The 18,582-nt window shown below is 37.4% G+C and overlaps 1 protein-coding gene and 1 long non-coding RNA gene across 2 annotated transcripts in view; both read right to left on the bottom strand.

Moving 5' to 3' along the window:
* Positions 1-4,462: 4,462 nt before the first annotated feature.
* On the bottom strand, positions 4,463-10,320 carry LOC125383211. Its single transcript, XR_007222703.1, has 2 exons — positions 10,238-10,320; positions 4,463-8,962 (listed from the first exon to the last, which is right to left on the bottom strand). It is a non-coding gene; the product is annotated as an uncharacterized LOC125383211 (long non-coding RNA).
* Positions 10,321-11,007: 687 nt separating this feature from the next.
* LOC124136412 (voltage-dependent calcium channel subunit alpha-2/delta-3-like) overlaps positions 11,008-18,582 on the bottom strand; it is a 320,630-nt gene continuing 313,055 nt past the window's right edge. Inside the window, exon 34 of the mRNA XM_048401558.1 lies at positions 11,008-11,191. Coding sequence (XP_048257515.1) covers positions 11,008-11,191 — 184 coding nt within the window. The remainder of the gene's footprint in view (positions 11,192-18,582) is intronic.

The following is an 18,582-nucleotide window of genomic DNA, read 5'->3' as shown; positions in this document are numbered from 1 at the left end:
ACTTCGGGCTTTCCTCCCACATTAAGCTGACATGCATTGATATAACTGGAATACTGTTAAAAGCGGCGTTAAACCCAACTCACTCACTTACTCCCTGTTCAAAGCAGTGTTATACCCAACTCACTTTATTAATAATAGACTCTACTACCGAACACAGGTCTCGTCATCCTGTCAAACATTATACATTTCTGACCATTTATATCAGACCTTGATTAAGATTGCTACCAACATGATCATATATTTCTGTAGAAATATCAATAATGTTCGTGAACATGATGCAAACCTTGAATACTGGAAGATTGGAAATAATATTGCATATATGATTTTAAGAATTTGTGACGTGTTCTAAGGGGAGGTAACTAGTTCTATCGGCTAGGGTATTAGTGTAAGGACTGTTATGGAGTGTACACAGAGGTCTAACACTAAATGCAAGATCTTTCTCACGGTGAAGGAAAAAACTACAACTTGTGAAATTACCTGAGGTTTCTGTGTCAATTTGGGGGCACTGGTGGCCCAGTCGTCTAAGGCGCCGCGATTCGCTGTGCAGAGTTGTGTCCCTTGGGCACACAAGAAACCTATGATTGAGGGTTCGAATCCCGATTGCCTCGATTATGTTTCTAGGTTTGTCAGAACCATACCCATGCTCATGGGTTTCACCGAAGTGGTAAACGTCTGAAACCTGCATCACTTCGGGCTTTCCTCCAACATTAAGCTGACACGCCACGATATAACTGGAATAATGTTAAAAGGGGCGTTAAACCAAACTCACTCACTCACTCGTTCACTCTGTGTCAGTTAAACTTAATTTCTTTCAGATGAACACAATATTAATTATTTTGAAGATTCATTGACAGTTCCATTTCTCAAATGTCTTCACTGTCATTATATAAATGTCGTCTCTCGTACATAGAGAATTAACCTTACACATCACAATTTATGCACTTACTGGATTCTTTCACAATGTTACAGTGGCAATGCATCTTTGATCAAAATTACGAAGCTAAAGAATAAAAAAAATAAACATGTTTTGTTGTCAGAATTTGAGATGAAATGTCTGGCCATTCTACATTAATATTGCCAAACACTGCATTGATGCTAACTTGAAAGGACGACTATACTCGAAAACAACAAGACTGCTGGAAAGAGTGAGTGAGGAAATAAGGTGAGTTAAAGAATATGGAGCATATGTCTGCTCGTGCTTGGTCGGCCATAACCATACAAAAGTAGAAAAGTGAAAGGCACTAACTCATAATGGATGATCCCATCACTGCTAATACTCCTGTAAACTTGATAGTGATGAAGTTTGTTCTACATCATATACCGTTTCCCCACCCTGCATCCCCTACTGTTACAATTGATAGAAACTGTTTTATATTCATAATGTGTTCTTTGATCCCAATCTGACCCCACCCCAAAAAAGCAACAACAAAACCAGCACCTAAATTCAAATAAAACTAAAACCCTTATTTCACCATTGTTCTTTGTAGACCTTATGTATGAGATTTAGAGTAAATAAATTTGATGGCAACATGAACACATGAAATATTAATATGATGTCCATCAAGTAGAATGAACATATTGAATGAATTTGTCTGTGGCATGAAGAGAAGCACCAAAGCATTTCCAAGGAACCCTGGAATGAGGAACACGACACCCGGTCCTGTAATACATCAACTATCAATGGTCACAGGTTACCAATGTTCATAGCTGTTTACTTTTCTCATCGTCCCTGCATCAAATATAATGTATGCACTGTTCCTTCATTCATAAACCACTGAATGTAAGATGTCTATGACTATACTACTCAAAAGAAGTTAAAGAACACCTGATTTTTAGTTTGACTATAGTTAGTCTGTTCTGTTCAGGAACTTCCCATGAAACCAAGGTTTGAACAGGAGAGCCACCGCTCAAGCCGACAACAGAGATTTGTGTCCTTGTTTTTATCATTCCCTCAGTCTATCTGGCCTTGAGAGGTTAACTATAGTCATAGGAAAAAATCGGGTGTTCATTAACTTATCTTGGGTAGTATTTATGATTCTGTACATGTCTATACACATAATTCTAAAGATAAAATTACAAACCGGTAAGATATGATTTGAAGGCTTAAAACAATCCACGCAATGTACAACCCTGACAGAATGTATCAATGTAAGAATGTAACAATAGCATCTGTAGCAGGCATCCATGTAAGCAAATAACGATAAATCTACTACACTAGAGTCAAGGTCATATAAAAACTGCAAACAAATCCACTACAACATACTAACACACTCACACAACCAAGATAAATAGAATACATTTTCAAAATGTTCTTTGCACAGTCTCTAAGCTGCTCAAAAGCTTGAACCAATATACATAACTACAACATCAGACTGTGACTAGAAATATTTTGAAAACGTAGCATCATATTCATATGAATAAACAGATATGGGTTCTACATGATTTATATATTATGTGAATATCACTGGAAGTAATGTCAAATGCAATGTTTCACTGTCTGATGACAAAATAAACAATTTTCAAACAAAATATTTGTAATCACAGTGAGGCTTGTCTCTTCCTGATCATTGACGGCACCTTACCAAAGCTCATACCCCCATTACAGAGTTTAGGACAGTTCCTGTAAATGGCCTACAGAGGATTAAATCTGCTGTATCTGCCAGTGTTCTTACAATAAGAAATTACTCTTACAGAAAGGTTGAACAGGAGATTCTCTATTGAAAAGGCTTAGAATTGAATACAGTGAAAGATAGATTTTCAATGAAATATACTATAACTTCACATTGTGTTGGCAGAGTAATTCGTAGGTATTTATTTGAAATCTGGTTTGATCTAACAGAATGATTTACAACAAATAAAACTCACCATGTCAAGCTAGCTGCAGAAATATTTACCTTCCCATGTAACCCTGATATGAAGGATCAAATATTGTTCCCCCAATGTAAACCTAATGTCAAGGATCAAATATTGTTTCCCATGTAACCCTGATTACAAAGATCAAAAATTGTTTCTTATGTAACCCTGATTACAAGGATCAAATATTATTTCCCATATAACCCTGATGACAAAGATCAAATATTGTTTCCCATGTAACCCTGATTACAAGGATCAAATATTGTTTCCCTCATGTAACCCTGATTTCAAGGATCAAAATGGAGAAATGGATGTATGAGCCGAGTGAGGAACAAAACAAAACAAAATATCCATGAAACTCTCTAGATAGTCAGCGAGTTTAACCTGCTCATTATGTTACCATGTAAACGACAACCCTACATGCTGGGTATAGAGCTGAAACAGCCACATCAAAACACATTTCAATCCCATGTCCTTGTGAATGTCTAATTGTACAACATGGCCCTCTTTCGGTGGCACACTTTGATTAGGATATTCACACTATTGAACTTGCAGTGTGTCTGGTTCTGTCATCACTTTACAGGATGAATAATGGATCATCCTGCAAATCGATTCAACTTGCGTGTTCAGTTCAAAATATGTTTTGCAGAGTCTGTTTTGGTGTTTGTAATGCTAAGTGCACTTCAGAGTGTCTGCAAGGCTCATCTTCATCTTGTGTGCATGACTTAATTCATCATAAGTGTCTTCCGGCCAGGAAATCACAAAGCTGCTTGCACCATCACATGACCATGCCAAGACTCCAGAACTGACATTAGTCTTGAATCAGAGACAGTGATCCTCCTCTCACAAACAGTCTTGCACCATCACATAGCAGAGCTCCGGTCATAGACCTCTGGAAATAGGCTTGTTGGTTCACCTCAGTTCCAGCAATTGTTCACCTGTACTTCATCTGTTATCTATGTCGGTCACTAAGTCCTTTACATGTTGATCAGATGTGTGGGAAGTCAGTCCCGCATCAGTAGAACTGTCACCTTGAACATGTTGATAGCAGAAGTGTGAGAAGTCAGACCAGTTGGCAGAATTGTGACCTTGAACATGTTGATAGCAGAAGTGTCGGAAGTCAGTCCAGCATTGGTAGAACTGTCACCTTGAACATGTTGATAGCAGAAGTGTGGGAAGTCAGTCCAGTTGGTAGAACTGTCACCTTGAACATGTTGATAGCAGAGGTGTGGGAAGTCAGTCCAGTTGGTAGAACTGTCACCTTGAACATGTTGATAGCAGAGGTGTGGGAAGTCAGTTCAGTTGGTAGAACTGTCACCTTGAACATGTTGAAAGCAGAAGTGTGGGAAGTCAGTCCAGTTGGTAGAGCTGTCACCTTGACTCTTTTTTTCCCATTGTATTCTGCACTTGGTAATAACATCAGTTTGTCTTTGTGAAAACTCTTTCTTCCCACTGCATTATCCACTTGGTCAAAAAATCAGTTTGTCTCTGTGAAATATCTTTCTCCTTACTGCATTCTCAACTTGGTCAAAACATCAGTTTGTCTCTGTGAAAACTCTTTCTTCCCACTGCATTATCCACTTGGTCAAAACATCAGTTTGTCTCTGTGAAATATCTTTCTTCCCACTGCATTCTCCACTTGGTCAAAACATCAGTTTGTCTCTGTGAAATATCTTTCTCCTTACTGCATTCTCCACTTGGTCAAAACATCAGTTTGTCTCTGTGAAATATCTTTCTCCTTACTGCATTCTCCACTTGGTCAAAACATCAGTTTGTCTCTGTGAAATATCTTTCTTCCCACTGCATTCTCCACTTGGTCAAAACATCAGTTTGTCTCTGTGAAATATCTTTCTCCTTACTGCATTATCCAGTTGGTCAAAACATCAGTTTGTCTCTGTGAAATATCTTTCTCCTTACTGCATTATCCAGTTGGTCAAAACATCAGTTTGTCTCTGTGAAATATCTTTCTCCTTACTGCATTATCCACTTGGTCAAAACATCAGTTTGTCTCTGTGAAATATCTTTCTCCTTACTGCATTATCCAGTTGGTCAAAACATCAGTTTGTCTCTGTGAAATATCTTTCTTCCCACTGCATTCTCCACTTGGTCAAAACATCAGTTTGTCTCTGTGAAATATCTTTCTTCCCACTGCATTCTCCACTTGGTCAAAACATCAGTTTGTCTCTGTGAAATATCTTTCTCCTTACTGCATTATCCAGTTGGTCAAAACATCAGTTTGTCTCTGTGAAATATCTTTCTTCCCACTGCATTCTCCACTTGGTCAAAACATCAGTTTGTCTCTGTGAAATATCTTTCTCCTTACTGCATTCTCCACTTGGTCAAAACATCAGTTTGTCTCTGTGAAATATCTTTCTCCTTACTGCATTCTCCACTTGGTCAAAACATCAGTTTGTCTCTGTGAAATATCTTTCTCCTTACTGCATTCTCCACTTGGTCAAAACATCAGTTTGTCTCTGTGAAATATCTTTCTCCTTACTGCATTATCCAGTTGGTCAAAACATCAGTTTGTCTCTGTGAAATATACTTCTCCTTACTGCATTCTCCACTTGGTCAAAACATCAGTTTGTCTCTGTGAAATATCTTTCTCCTTACTGCATTCTCCACTTGGTCAAAACATTAGTTTGTCTCTGTGAAATATACTTCTCCTTACTGCATTCTCCACTTGGTCAAAACATCAGTTTGTCTCTGTGAAATATACTTCTCCTTACTGCATTCTCCACTTGGTCAAAACATTAGTTTGTCTCTGTGAAATATCTTTCTCCTTACTGCATTATCCACTTGGTCAAAATATCAGTTTGTCTCTGTGAAATATCTTTCTCTTTACTGCATTCTCCACTTGGTCAAAACATCAGTTTGTCTCTGTGAAATATCTTTCTCCTTACTGCATTATCCACTTGGTCAAAATATCAGTTTGTCTCTGTGAAATATCTTTCTCTTTACTGCATTCTCCACTTGGTCAAAACATCAGTTTGTCTCTGTGAAATATCTTTCTCCTTACTGCATTCTCCACTTGGTCAAAACATCAGTTTGTCTCTGTGAAATATACTTCTCCTTACTGCATTCTCCACTTGGTCAAAACATCAGTTTGTCTTTGTGAAATATACTTCTCCTTACTGCATTCTCCACTTGGTCAAAACATCAGTTTATCTCTGTGAAATATCTTTCTCCTTACTGCATTCTCCACTTGGTCAAAACATCAGTTTGTCTCTGTGAAATATCTTTCTCCCCACTGCATTCTCCACTTGGTCAAAACATCAGTTTGTCTCTGTGAAATATCTTTCTCCCCACTGCATTCTCCACTTGGTCAAAACATCAGTTTGTCTCTGTGAAATATCTTTCTTCCCACTGCATTCTCCACTTGGTCAAAACATCAGTTTGTCTCTGTAAAATATCTTTCTCCTTACTGCATTCTCCACTTGGTCAAAACATCAGTTTGTCTCTGTGAAATATCTTTCTCCCTACTGCATTCTCGACTTGGTCAAAACATCAGTTTGTCTCTGTGAAATATCTTTCTTCCCATTGCATTCTCCACTTGGTCAAAACATCAGTTTGTCTCTGTGAAATATCTTTCTCCTTACTGCATTCTCCACTTGGTCAAAACATCAGTTTGTCTCTGTGAAATATCTTTCTTCCCAATCCATTCTCCACTTGGTCAAAACATCAGTTTGTCTCTGTGAAATATCTTTCTCCTTACTGCATTCTCCACTTGGTCAAAACATCAGTTTGTCTCTGTGAAATATCTTTCTCCTTACTGCATTCTCCACTTGGTCAAAACATCAGTTTATCTCTGTGAAATATCTTTCTTCCCACTGCATTATCCACTTGGTCAGTCAAAACATCAGTTTATCTCTGTGAAATATCTTTCTCCCACTGCATTCTCCACTTGGTCAAAACATCAGTTTGTCTCTGTGAAATATCTTTCTCCTTACTGCATTCTCCACTTGGTCAAAACATCAGTTTGTCTCAGTGAAAACTCTTTCTTCCCACTGCATTCTCCACTTGGTCAAAACATCAGTTTGTCTCTGTGAAATATCTTTCTTCCCACTGCATTCTCCACTTGGTCAAAACATCAGCTTGTGTCTGAGAAATATCTTTCTTCCCATTGCATTCCTACGACTGAGAACTTCATCAATGTCCTCTGATTGCAGTCTGGTAACAGATGAATGCATCCAAGCCTTCCCCTTGATCAATCACGCTACAAGTGACGCTACAAGTGGGTCGATGCTCCCATGCCTTCTTTGATGAATCTATCAACGGGCTGATCTGTCCATGCCTTCATTGATGAATTTAGCAACAGGTCAATGCATTCTAGACTTCCTCAGTAACCTAGCAACAGGCTTGTATTCAGCCCAACATAAACCTAGACTATTATCGATGCCTTCTTAGATGAATCAAGCAACAGGTTGATTCATTCAAGCCTCTCCAATGAATCTAGAAACAGATTAATGCTTCTAGACTTCCCCAATGAATCAAGCAATGAGTCGGTGCATCCATGCCTTCTTTGATGAATCTAGCAATACCTTGATTCATCCAAAACTTCCCAAATGAATCCAGCAACAGTTCGATGCATCCTAGACTTCCTTGGTAACCTTGCAACAGGCATGTGCTCCCTTAAACATACACCTAGACTACCATCCATGCCTTCTTTGATGAATCTATACATACATTGATCCATCCATGCCTTACCCGAAGAATCTAGCAACAGGTCAATGCATATATACATTCTTTGAGGAATCTAGCAATACCTTGATCCATCCAAGCATTCCCCAATGAATCAAGCAAGAGGTTGATGCACCCATGCCTTCTTTGATGAATCTTGCAACACCTTGAACCATCCAAGCCTTCATTGATGAATCAAGCAACAGGTCGATACATCCAAGCCTTCACCAATGAATCAAGAAACAGGTTGATACATCCAAGCCTTCACCAATGAATCATGCAACAGGTTGATACATCCGAGCCTTCTTTGATGTATCTAGCAACAGGATGATCCATCCAAGCCTTCACCAATGAATCAAGCAACAGGTCGATACATCCGAGGCTTCATCGATGAATCAAGCAACAGGTCAATACATCCTGCGTGTGTTCCCTCCAACATACACCTAGACTATCAGTGACTGCCCCAAACAGATTCCTCACTGAAGAAGAATAACATTTCTTTCCAACATTCTACAGGTCCATGATCCCTAATATTAACGTCCTCACAGAAATCATCACCTCATTAAGGCTCAGTGAATAAAAACAACAATTTTACAGTATGTACATTATGGAAGGCCAATTGTTTGACAAAATCTGACTTTTCTAAGCTCTTAGTCAGCAGTGTTGAACACATCCTGCCAAAATGTTGCTTTTCCTTGCACACAAATACAGTAAATGTGTAATATCCGCTTTGGGGACAAGACCTTGGCATCAGGAATGACCCTGACATTGATTTATCCACATAGAGGACTATAATCCACACATACTTCATGAATGTTGAAACATCTTATAGTTAAGCATGCATGCAGTCTGTATGGAAACTGAAAGAGTTGATCTTTGGAGAACTACATCACTTGATTTGAAGATCAATCATCTTGAACAGGTATAGTTAAACAATATATCATTAGTATTAACAAAATCAGGTATAGATTCTTTATATTAGTTTCCATTATTTCAATGCAAATATCCTTCCACTCTTGAAGAATCAAGCAAAAACAACAGCTGGCTATAACAAACATCCGTTACGTTCACACGTCAACACTTCTTGACACTTGAGGAACTGGCTACAATATCACTTTAAAAACACTTGTTGATCCTCAGCAAATTTGAAGATGTACAGGCAACATTATCCATGGATAGCTAGACGAGGGTCTGTTGTGAATGTGTTGACATGGACTCAGTAGGGATGGATGAGGCATGTATTCCATGGCCAAACTCTTGTTGGTACGCTCTTGTGTTTCAGCCATTATCAAGATTCCTGTATCCAAGATGGCGCCTGGCTAACTTCTTGCCTTTTCCTTCTTTGCTAGGACAGAAAACTTTTTAAAAGCAGTAGCGCCAAAAGTAGTGATGATACTCGATGCCTCCTTCCTCCACACGTGTTACCCTCCTGCAAAAACATACAAGTCTTAGAGAAGGTGAATGACATTCTTATCATTATCGATTATCAGTGTATATGGTCACTACCCAAGTCATGTTCGATTGACACACCAGACCAAAAGTAGGTGTCCAATCAAGTTACACTGTTTTTTGGCCAAAACAGATACCTCTTGTACTTGTCTTGTCATGTTGAATACTGTCTTCAATACAACTGTGATTGACTGATTGACTGACTTTAGTTAAACATATTGGGGCCTATTGAACTCCTTTAGTTAAACACATTGGGGCCTATTGAACTCCTTTAGTTAAACACATTGGGGCCTATTGAACTCCTTTAGCTAAACACATTGGGGCCTATTGAACTCCTTTAGTTAAACACATTGGGGCCTATTGAACTCCTTTAGTTAAACACATTGGGGCCTATTGAACTCCTTTAGTTAAACACATTGGGGCCTATTGAACTCCTTTAGTTAAACATATTGAGGCCTATTGAGCTCCTTTAGCTAAACACATTGGGGCCTTTCAAGTTCCTTCAGCTAAACATATCAAGACTCATCAAGCTCCATTAGTTAAACACATCGAGACCTATCAAGCACCTTTTGTTAAACACATTGAGGCCTATCAAGCTCCTTCAGCTAAACATATCGAGACCTATCAAGTTCCTTTAGTTAAACACATTGATGCCTACTGACCTCTTTTAGCTAAACATATCGAGACCTGTCAAGCTCTTTTAGTAAAACACATTGGGACCTATTAAGTTCCTTTAGTTAAACACATTGATGCCTATTGACCTCCTTTAGCTAAACATATCAAGACCTATCGAGCTCCTTTAGTTAAACACATTGAAGCCTATCAAGCTTAATTGGCTAAACATATCCAGGCCTATCAAACTCGTTTAGTTAAACACTTAGAGGTCTGCCTTGTTTTTTAACATAGGTCTTTACCAAACACTTGTTCAAAAGATTCATTCTGATAGGATGTTGATTCAAGAGCAAAAGTATTTCACTGCTTAGCTATGAATTGTCAACAATCAACAATCATAACAATGACTGCATCTAAATAACTTCATCAAGTGAAGAAACAAGGCAGCACTCTGTCATATTTCTGTCTGTCTACTTGAAGACGATAAAATGAGATATAACTAACATGCAATGTTTAATTTTAATTCACCCTGAAAATAGAGCAAAACTATTTTTCTCCGGGTGAACGCTCTACCACTAGACTATGGAGGTGGTCCCCTATTTATAGGCACAAGAAATCAGCTCCAAGTCTGAAATTCACTTACCTCTATTGTTGAGTCGTAACACTTTGTCTGTCTGGGTGGATGTGACAGTTTGGACACTCGCTTACACTTCTCCTCTTCTGAATGTGATCAGTGTTAAGGGAAACTGAATCCTTTTTAGTCTGCTCTCACAACAAGCATGGGGTACTGGGACTATTTGGACCACCCAATCCTCTGTAGTCTGTTCTTACAACAAGCATGGGGTACTGGGACTATGTGGCCCACTCAATCCTCTTTAGTCTGCTGTTCAATAAGCATGGGGTACTGGGACTATATGGACCACTCAATCCTCTTTGGTCTGCTGTTCAATAAGCATGGGGTACTGGGACTATATGGACCACTCAATCCTCTTTGGTCTGCTGTTCAACAAGCATGGGGTACAGGGACTATATGGACCACTCAATCCTCTTTAGTCTGCTGTTCAATAAGCATGGGGTACTGGGACTACATGGACCACTCAATCCTCTTTGGTCTGTTCTTAAAACAAGCATGGGTTACTGGGACTATTTTGACCACTCAATCCTCTTTACTCTGCTCTTACAACAAGCATGGGGTACTGGGACTATTTGGACCACCCAATCCTCTTTAGTCATCCATTACAACAAGCATGGGGTACTGGGACTATTTGGACCACCCAATCCTCTTTAGTCATCTATTACAACAAGCATGGGGTACTGGGACTATATGGACCACTCAATTCTCTTTAGTCATCTATTACAACAAGCATGGGGTACTGGGACTATTCGGACCACCCAATCCTCTTTAGTCATCTATTACAACAAGCATGGGGTACTGGGAACGATGCTGACCCAGAATACCCACAGGCACACCACATAAAGGATATATTTAATCTTCTCTGGAGTGATGGACGTTTCATCCCCTTCTCCACAGCTGCAGTTGGCAGCTGCCACCACCAGGATCATGTTTGTGTCGCGGATCCAGCGCACGATGTACGTCCTGTGACATTCAATTCGTGGAGAGAAAAACACAGACTGTTAGTATCACAGATCCAAACACAAACATGTTTACACCATATTTCGTCTTGTCCACGATACCTGCTAAGAACTGTTGCTTGATTATTCCAAGATGATGTATCAGAGTTAGTTTGGAACTTTGAGATGCATCATGCATACTATAGGTATGACTATGACTTGAGTATGCAGAAGCAGACAGGACAACCCCTTACCGAAGCATGCAGGTTTAATATACTTGAAAATCATTATATTATCTAAAATAGTTTTACATTTGAAATAAACAAATCATAATTCACCATGGGGCTATGTTATTTCAACCTTCTTTCAATGTCAAAATGATTCTACAGATTTGTCTACAGGGCAGATAGTTATTTTTTCATCAAACTTTTTCATTTAGAATAGCATAATTTATACTGAGTGACATTTTATGCAAATTGAAAGTCTAATCTATGAGTGTCTGCTGTAGCAGTGCTGAAATAAATATAGAAATGAAATAAATATTATGGAATGTTTTCACAAATATATTTGATGACAGGAAATCAATTTCTTTTGCCTGTTCAATTTATAAGAAACTCAAATATGTCGCACATATATCCTCTTATATCATCTCGAGAAAATGTCAAGATGATAATTTGTATAGGTTATGATAATTTTGAAAATATTTTATCTTCTAAATCTCACAAGGAGGTGAAAATGTTCCATGATCCATATGAGTGTCAAAGCTATGAATAATAATCAACCACAACTAGCTATGACACTAACTGTATGCCCATGCTGCAAAAAAAGGAACATTTCAAATGTGCATAAAGTGAATTTTAGGTGAGTAAAAGTTGAAAATTCAGCTGAGTATTTTTTTATCTACAAAACAAGCACACACTTTAAAAGAGCCTGGACATTACTTTTTATTCACAATATGAACAATGGATATCATTTTTAAATGAACAAAATGTTGTTTGGCTAATGTTTGATAAAAAAATGTCTGGAAATATGGCTGCCAAATTCAGCCAAAGGGAGATAAGTCATTCCAACTTACCTGCCCAATCACGTCCTATACACAATAACAGGATCTTTTCAGCTATATCTTGTCATCATAGAGACATAATAATCAGAAATGCCTTTGTTTGTCCAGTATCTTTTAAAATATGAATGCCCTAGCATGAATTTTCTACTGTAGACATTTTCCTAACACTGTCTATCAAAACACATCTATATTATAAATACATAAGAGGCATTCAGTCACTATCTATTCCAAACACAGTTGTGTATTTGCAGAGTGCTTGTTTTCATATACACTGTAAATGTTTAATCCTTATTTGAAATTTCCTTTTTTCTATTCTAAAAAACACAAGTATACCATTGCACTATATTGCGCGAGCAAAAGTTGAAAACAGTGATTGTCAGTAGTTTGAGCCAGTGAATAGTTCCAATGGCTATGGTTTAGTTTCAACCAAAAGAACACAAACCTCAATGTACTACCGTCAAACAAATATGCTTTATGTTTTTAAAAAATAAATTTCCTAAAATAATTAAAATTTAAAGAGTTCATGCTCGTCAACAATGCTGTTGAGAATGCTGTTGAAAAATCATTCCTCAAATTTAAAATGATTTTATAGCGTATTTAAGAACTGAAAACTTGAGCATCAGAAAGCAGTACCATGCATGTACATGCAAATTATCAACAACTGGCAGCAGCTACACAGATCTCGATGTAGGACTTAGTTCTCTTTGCAATGAACATATTAACAATGACTACTTTAACAAAGTCACTATTGAACCACCTAGCAAAAGAAATATTGCAAATGGAGTAGTTCTAATACAAAACATTTGAAAAATCATGAAATACTTCAACATCAACGGTCTAAAGATTAAAGGACCAGTGTCTAAATTTATTTTGACTGAATTCTTAAAGGTATTTTTTAAGTAAAAGATTGATTCAATCAAATGTTTAAAGATCTTTACAGAATAACAGATTCAGTTGACCCTGAAGGCACAACTGTATGTCTGCCGTTCTACTTTTTCAAATAGTTCTGAGTTGATGCGAAATGTAAGATAGAAACATGAATAGAACATCACATCCAGATCTTACAAAGTTAAGTCCAAGCTTAAACAGTGAGGTGTAAACATATCGCGACCGAAATGGCAGCCATGTATATACTTACCGCTGTTTCCAAATATATAGAAAACTGTAATATCCAATTTACAAAACTAGTCATAGGGAAAGTAGCACAAAATGCTGCCATTCTGCACTAGTGCAATGGTACAGTTGCGTTTTAAGTACCAAAGGTATTGAGGAAGATAGTATGAAAATTGCATTGAACAGTAAATATGTGTTGTAGGATAATAGTATGTATGATGTATAAAATTTGTGAAAAATCAGCTTGTCAGTGTGCTATTATCTGCAGTGATCGAGGCACATGGGGCAAGACAAATTGGAGCAAGATTTGCAACACTTCTACACTCTCTGAAACAAAAGTACTCAACAAAGTATACTACCCAAAAGAAGTTAAAGAACACTTGATTTTTTTATGACTTCAGTTAATCTGTCATGACATGACAGATTAACTAAAAATCATATGTAGAATCGGGTGTTCTTTATCTTCTTTTGAGTAGTATAATATGACAGATTAACTATTGTCATATGAAAAGATCTGGGCCCTGTTCCACAAAGCGATCTTAGTGCTACGTTGATCGCAAGCCTATGTATGAAAAAGTATGGGAGTTACGATAAACTTAGCACTAAGATCACTTTGTGGAACAGGTTGCAGGTGTTCTTTAACCTCTTTTGAGTAGCATATAGGACTTGAAAAACATCAGTACCAAATTGCAGATATATCAGAGCAACTTATGAAGTGATAATCAATTATCATTTGCTGAAACATTTCAGCATCTATAAAGTATTTAATATGGAAAAAAGTAAATTCTGCCCTGCCTGCTGATAAATCAATGCCCTAGTCAATACTTTGACACACATATGAAATTGTAAGTTTTTGTAAACGTTTATGAACTTTCAGAAGAGATAATGTTTTAGAGTTTCTATTTTGTATTAAATTTCATGAATCAAACAGCTGAAATATAATGATTGCTGTGAAAAACATTCACTTTTCATTCCAATATATTGCAACTGTTTTATTTAATAACAAAATAAATGCATGATGTATTATTTTTTATGAAAATCAATTTCAGCTGACATATAGGTCCATGAAATAAACATATCATTAATTTAATCACACATCTGTGACGATGTTATGAAATGCATTTTTTCTATCAATTTTATAAGTATGCAAAATATTTACAATCAGATTTCAATCAAAAGCAAAGTTTCATCACCAAAATCATTCGGGGGAGAAAAGGAAGAGTTTGATGTTTCTGCCAGAACACACTAAAAAAACAAATTATCAGAAATTAACGGTTCACATGGAAGTCAAGCTGACCAATATGCTTTTTTTTAATCAGTGAAAACCAGATTAAAAGAAGTAGCTCAGATAGGAAACTAAACCTGTATCACAATCCAAACAAATATTTCAAGAGTTGAAAATATTAATGATACCATACCAAAAAGTGATTTTTCAATTAAAAAAATACAAATATATAAGCAATAGGATGATGAAATTGCAGGTTTTTAGACAAAAACAGGAATGGGAAGTTGTAGAAAGGTTGCAAAATTCTTCCAAGATGTCTGCCATGTCATGCCGAGGTTTCTATCTCCACTGCAGTTGAACTAAACAGGGCTACGAGAGCTAATCAGAAACAATTGGAGCACACTCACATGCAGAATGGATGGGGCGGTCACATGACATTGCACATATCACAAGAAATAAGCACGATGGAACAAAGTAGTTTCTTAAGGTCAAAGATACACAAAGCATCCACTGAAAAATTCAATTTCTAAAGTGAAATAATATATAATTCCAAATTTCAAAAGTAAATTTTGTATCTTAAATGCTAGATTTTGTAATCTGTAGACAGTCATAACTATATTAATATATTTTTGATAATAGGTTAAAAAACAGAAAATTTGCCTGTTACGCTCTGTAAATGTTCTTGGTTATCCAATATGAATGACAGAAATCAAAATACAGAGGGTGAAACAAAGAGCTTCCATCTAACTTAATCCCTGTGTGATTCCGTCTAACTTAATTCTCCTGTGATATGACCATGTCATGGATTATCTACTTATCTAATGCCAAACAATATCTTCGGCATTTTAGAGTTTCCTCGAGACTACAACTGCAGAAAAGAGTGTGTATCATATTTTATCATTAGACCATTCAGCTGACACATTCTAAAGTCAGTTTTATCATTCTACCAACAAATCATGGACTCCTCACATTCATCATCTGAAAAGTATTCAATTATTCCCTCATTTTTGATCAGTGTGTGTCCTTTTTCCCATTTTCTCTCTCACAACTGTGTGTGTCCTTATCACATTTTCTCTCACAACAGTGTGTGTCCTTATCACATTGCCTCTTTCACAACAATGTGTGTCCTTATCACATTGCCTCTCTCACAACAGTGTGTGTCCTTATCACATTTTATCTCTTCCAACAATAGTGTCACAACAGTGTGTGTCCTTATCACATTTTCTATCTCAACAGTGTGTGTCCTTATCACATTTTCTCTCTCACAACAGTGTGTGTCCTTATCACATTTTATCTCTTCCAACAATAAGTGTCACAACAGTGTGTGTCCTTATCACATTTTCTCTTTCACAACAGTATGTGTCCTTATCACATTGCCTCTTTCACAACAGTGTGTGTCCTTATCACATTCTATCTCTTCCAAAGTGTGTGTCCTTATCACTTTTCCTCTTTCACAACAGTGTGTGTCCTTATCACATTCTATCTCTTCCACAGTGTGTGTCCTTATCACATTGCCTCTTTCACAACAGTGTGTGTCCTTATCACATTTCCTCTCACAACAGTGTGTGTCCTTATCACATTTCCTCTCACAACAGTGTGTGTCCTTATCACATTTCCTCTTTCACAACAGTGTGTGTCCTTATCACATTTCCTCTCACAACAGGGTGTGTCCTTATCACATTTCCTCTTTCACAACAGTGTGTGTCCTTATCACATTTCCTCTCACAACAGTGTGTGTCCTTATCACATTGCCTCTCACAACAGTGTGTGTCCTTATCACATTTTATCTCTTCCAACAATAGTGTCACAACAGTGTGAGTCCTTATCACATTTTATCTCTCAACAGTGTGTGTCCTTATCACATTTCCTCTTTTACAACAGTGTGTGTCCTTATCACATTCTATCTCTTCCACAGTGTGTGTCCTTATCACATTGCCTCTTTCACAACAGTGTGTGTCCTTATCACATTTCCTCTCACAACAGTGTGTGTCCTTATCACATTTCCTCTCACAACAGTGTGTGTCCTTATCACATTTCCTCTCACAACAGTGTGTGTCCTTATCACATATCCTCTCTCACAACAGTGTGTGTCCTTATCACATTGCCTCTCTCACAACAGTGGGTGTCCTTATCACATTTTATCTCTTCCAACAATAGTGTCACAACAGTGTGTGTCCTTATCACATTTTTGCTCTCAACAGTGTGTGTCCTTATCACATTTTCTCTCTCACAACAGTGTGTGTCCTTATCACATTTTATCTCTTCCAACAATAAGTGTCACAACAGTGTGTGTCCTTATCACATTTTCTCTCTCAACAGTGTGTGTCCTTATCACATTTTCTCTCTAACAACAGTGTGTGTCCTTATCACATTTTATCTCTTCCAACAATAAGTGTCACAACAGTGTGTGTCCTTATCACATTTCCTCTCACAACAGTGTGTGTCCTTATCACATTTCCTCTCTCACAACAGTGTGTGTCCTTATCACATTTCCTCTCTCACAACAGTGTGTGTCCTTATCACATTTTTTCTCTCACAACAGTGTGTGTCCTTATCACATTTCCTCTCACAACAGTGTGTGTCCTTATCACATTTCCTCTCACAACAGTGTGTGTCCTTATCACATTTCCTCTTTCACAACAGTGTGTGTCCTTATCACATTTCCTCTCACAACAGTGTGTGTCCTTATCACATTGCCTCTCTCACAACAGTGTGTGTCCTAATCACATTCCATCTCTTCCACAGTGTGTGTCCTTATCAAATTTTCTCTCACAACAGTGTGTGTCCTTATTACATTTCCTCTCACAACAGTGTGTGTCCTTATCACATTTCCTCTTTCACAACAGTGTGTGTCCTTATCACATTTCCTCTCACAACAGTGTGTGTCCTTATCACATTGCCTCTCTCACAACAGTGTGTGTTCTTATCACATTCTATCTCTTCCACAGTGTGTGTATTCCTTATCAATGTGTTTATTCTGCAACATCTATTCAAGGGCATCTCCTGAATCAAGTATTTCAACTCCTGGTCACAACACATTACAAGACTATGACTGAGAATCGGTTTAAATATTAATATCTAACCTGTATTCTCATACAAGTTTCTCCAGTCTTGAAACAAAAAGTTGCCTACACAGCCATGTTGTTTCTGCTATGGACCAACATTCCATCATAGAAATCATCACCAGTCAGATTTCACGTTTAGTTCAGCTAATGTTCTTTTTCTCTTTTCTTTTAATATCATATGCCACATTCAGCAACTATCAAGGCTGCCTGTACATAACCAAGTCAGGCAAAACAAACCAGTGGTTGATATTATGAACAACATCCCATACCGTCATGCATGTAACCATCGGAACCAATTTAATCACCTCTTACAACAAGCAATAGCATTCTGGGGACCCATTCTAATGCGATCAACCAAGTCACCATGCCTGACCATCAATACCAATTTAGTTTGTGAGGAGCTATATGTTACCACTATTTGGACTAGTAAAAAACCCTGTCTCACCCTAGTAATAATAATGACTGCATGTACTATCTTACCTTGGTAATAATACTAACTGAGTGCAAGTACTATCTCACCCTAGTAAAAATACTCACTGATTGCAGGTACCATCTCATACTAGTAATGATACTAACTGAATGCAAGTACTATCTCACCCAAGTAATGATACTAACTGACTGCAAGTACTATTTCACCCTAGTAATAATACTCACTGATTGCATGTACTATCTCACCTTAGTAATAATACTGACTGATTGCATGTACTATCTCACCTTAGTAATAATACTAACTGATTGCATGTACTATCTCACCTTAGTAATAATAATGACTGCATGTACTATCTCACCCTAGTAACAATACTCACTGACTGCAAGTACTATCTCACCCTAGTAATAATAATGACTGCATGTACTATCTTACCTTGGTAATAATACTAACTGATTGCATGTACTATCTCACCTTAGTAATAATACTGACTGCAAGTACTATCTCACCCTAGTAACAATAC

This window comes from Haliotis rufescens, unplaced genomic scaffold (genome assembly GCF_023055435.1).
Source record: "Haliotis rufescens isolate VD_foot unplaced genomic scaffold, xgHalRufe1.0.p SCAF_22, whole genome shotgun sequence".
NCBI classification, from domain to species: Eukaryota; Metazoa; Mollusca; class Gastropoda; order Lepetellida; family Haliotidae; genus Haliotis; species Haliotis rufescens.
This window is presented reverse-complemented; position numbering and strand designations above follow the sequence as displayed.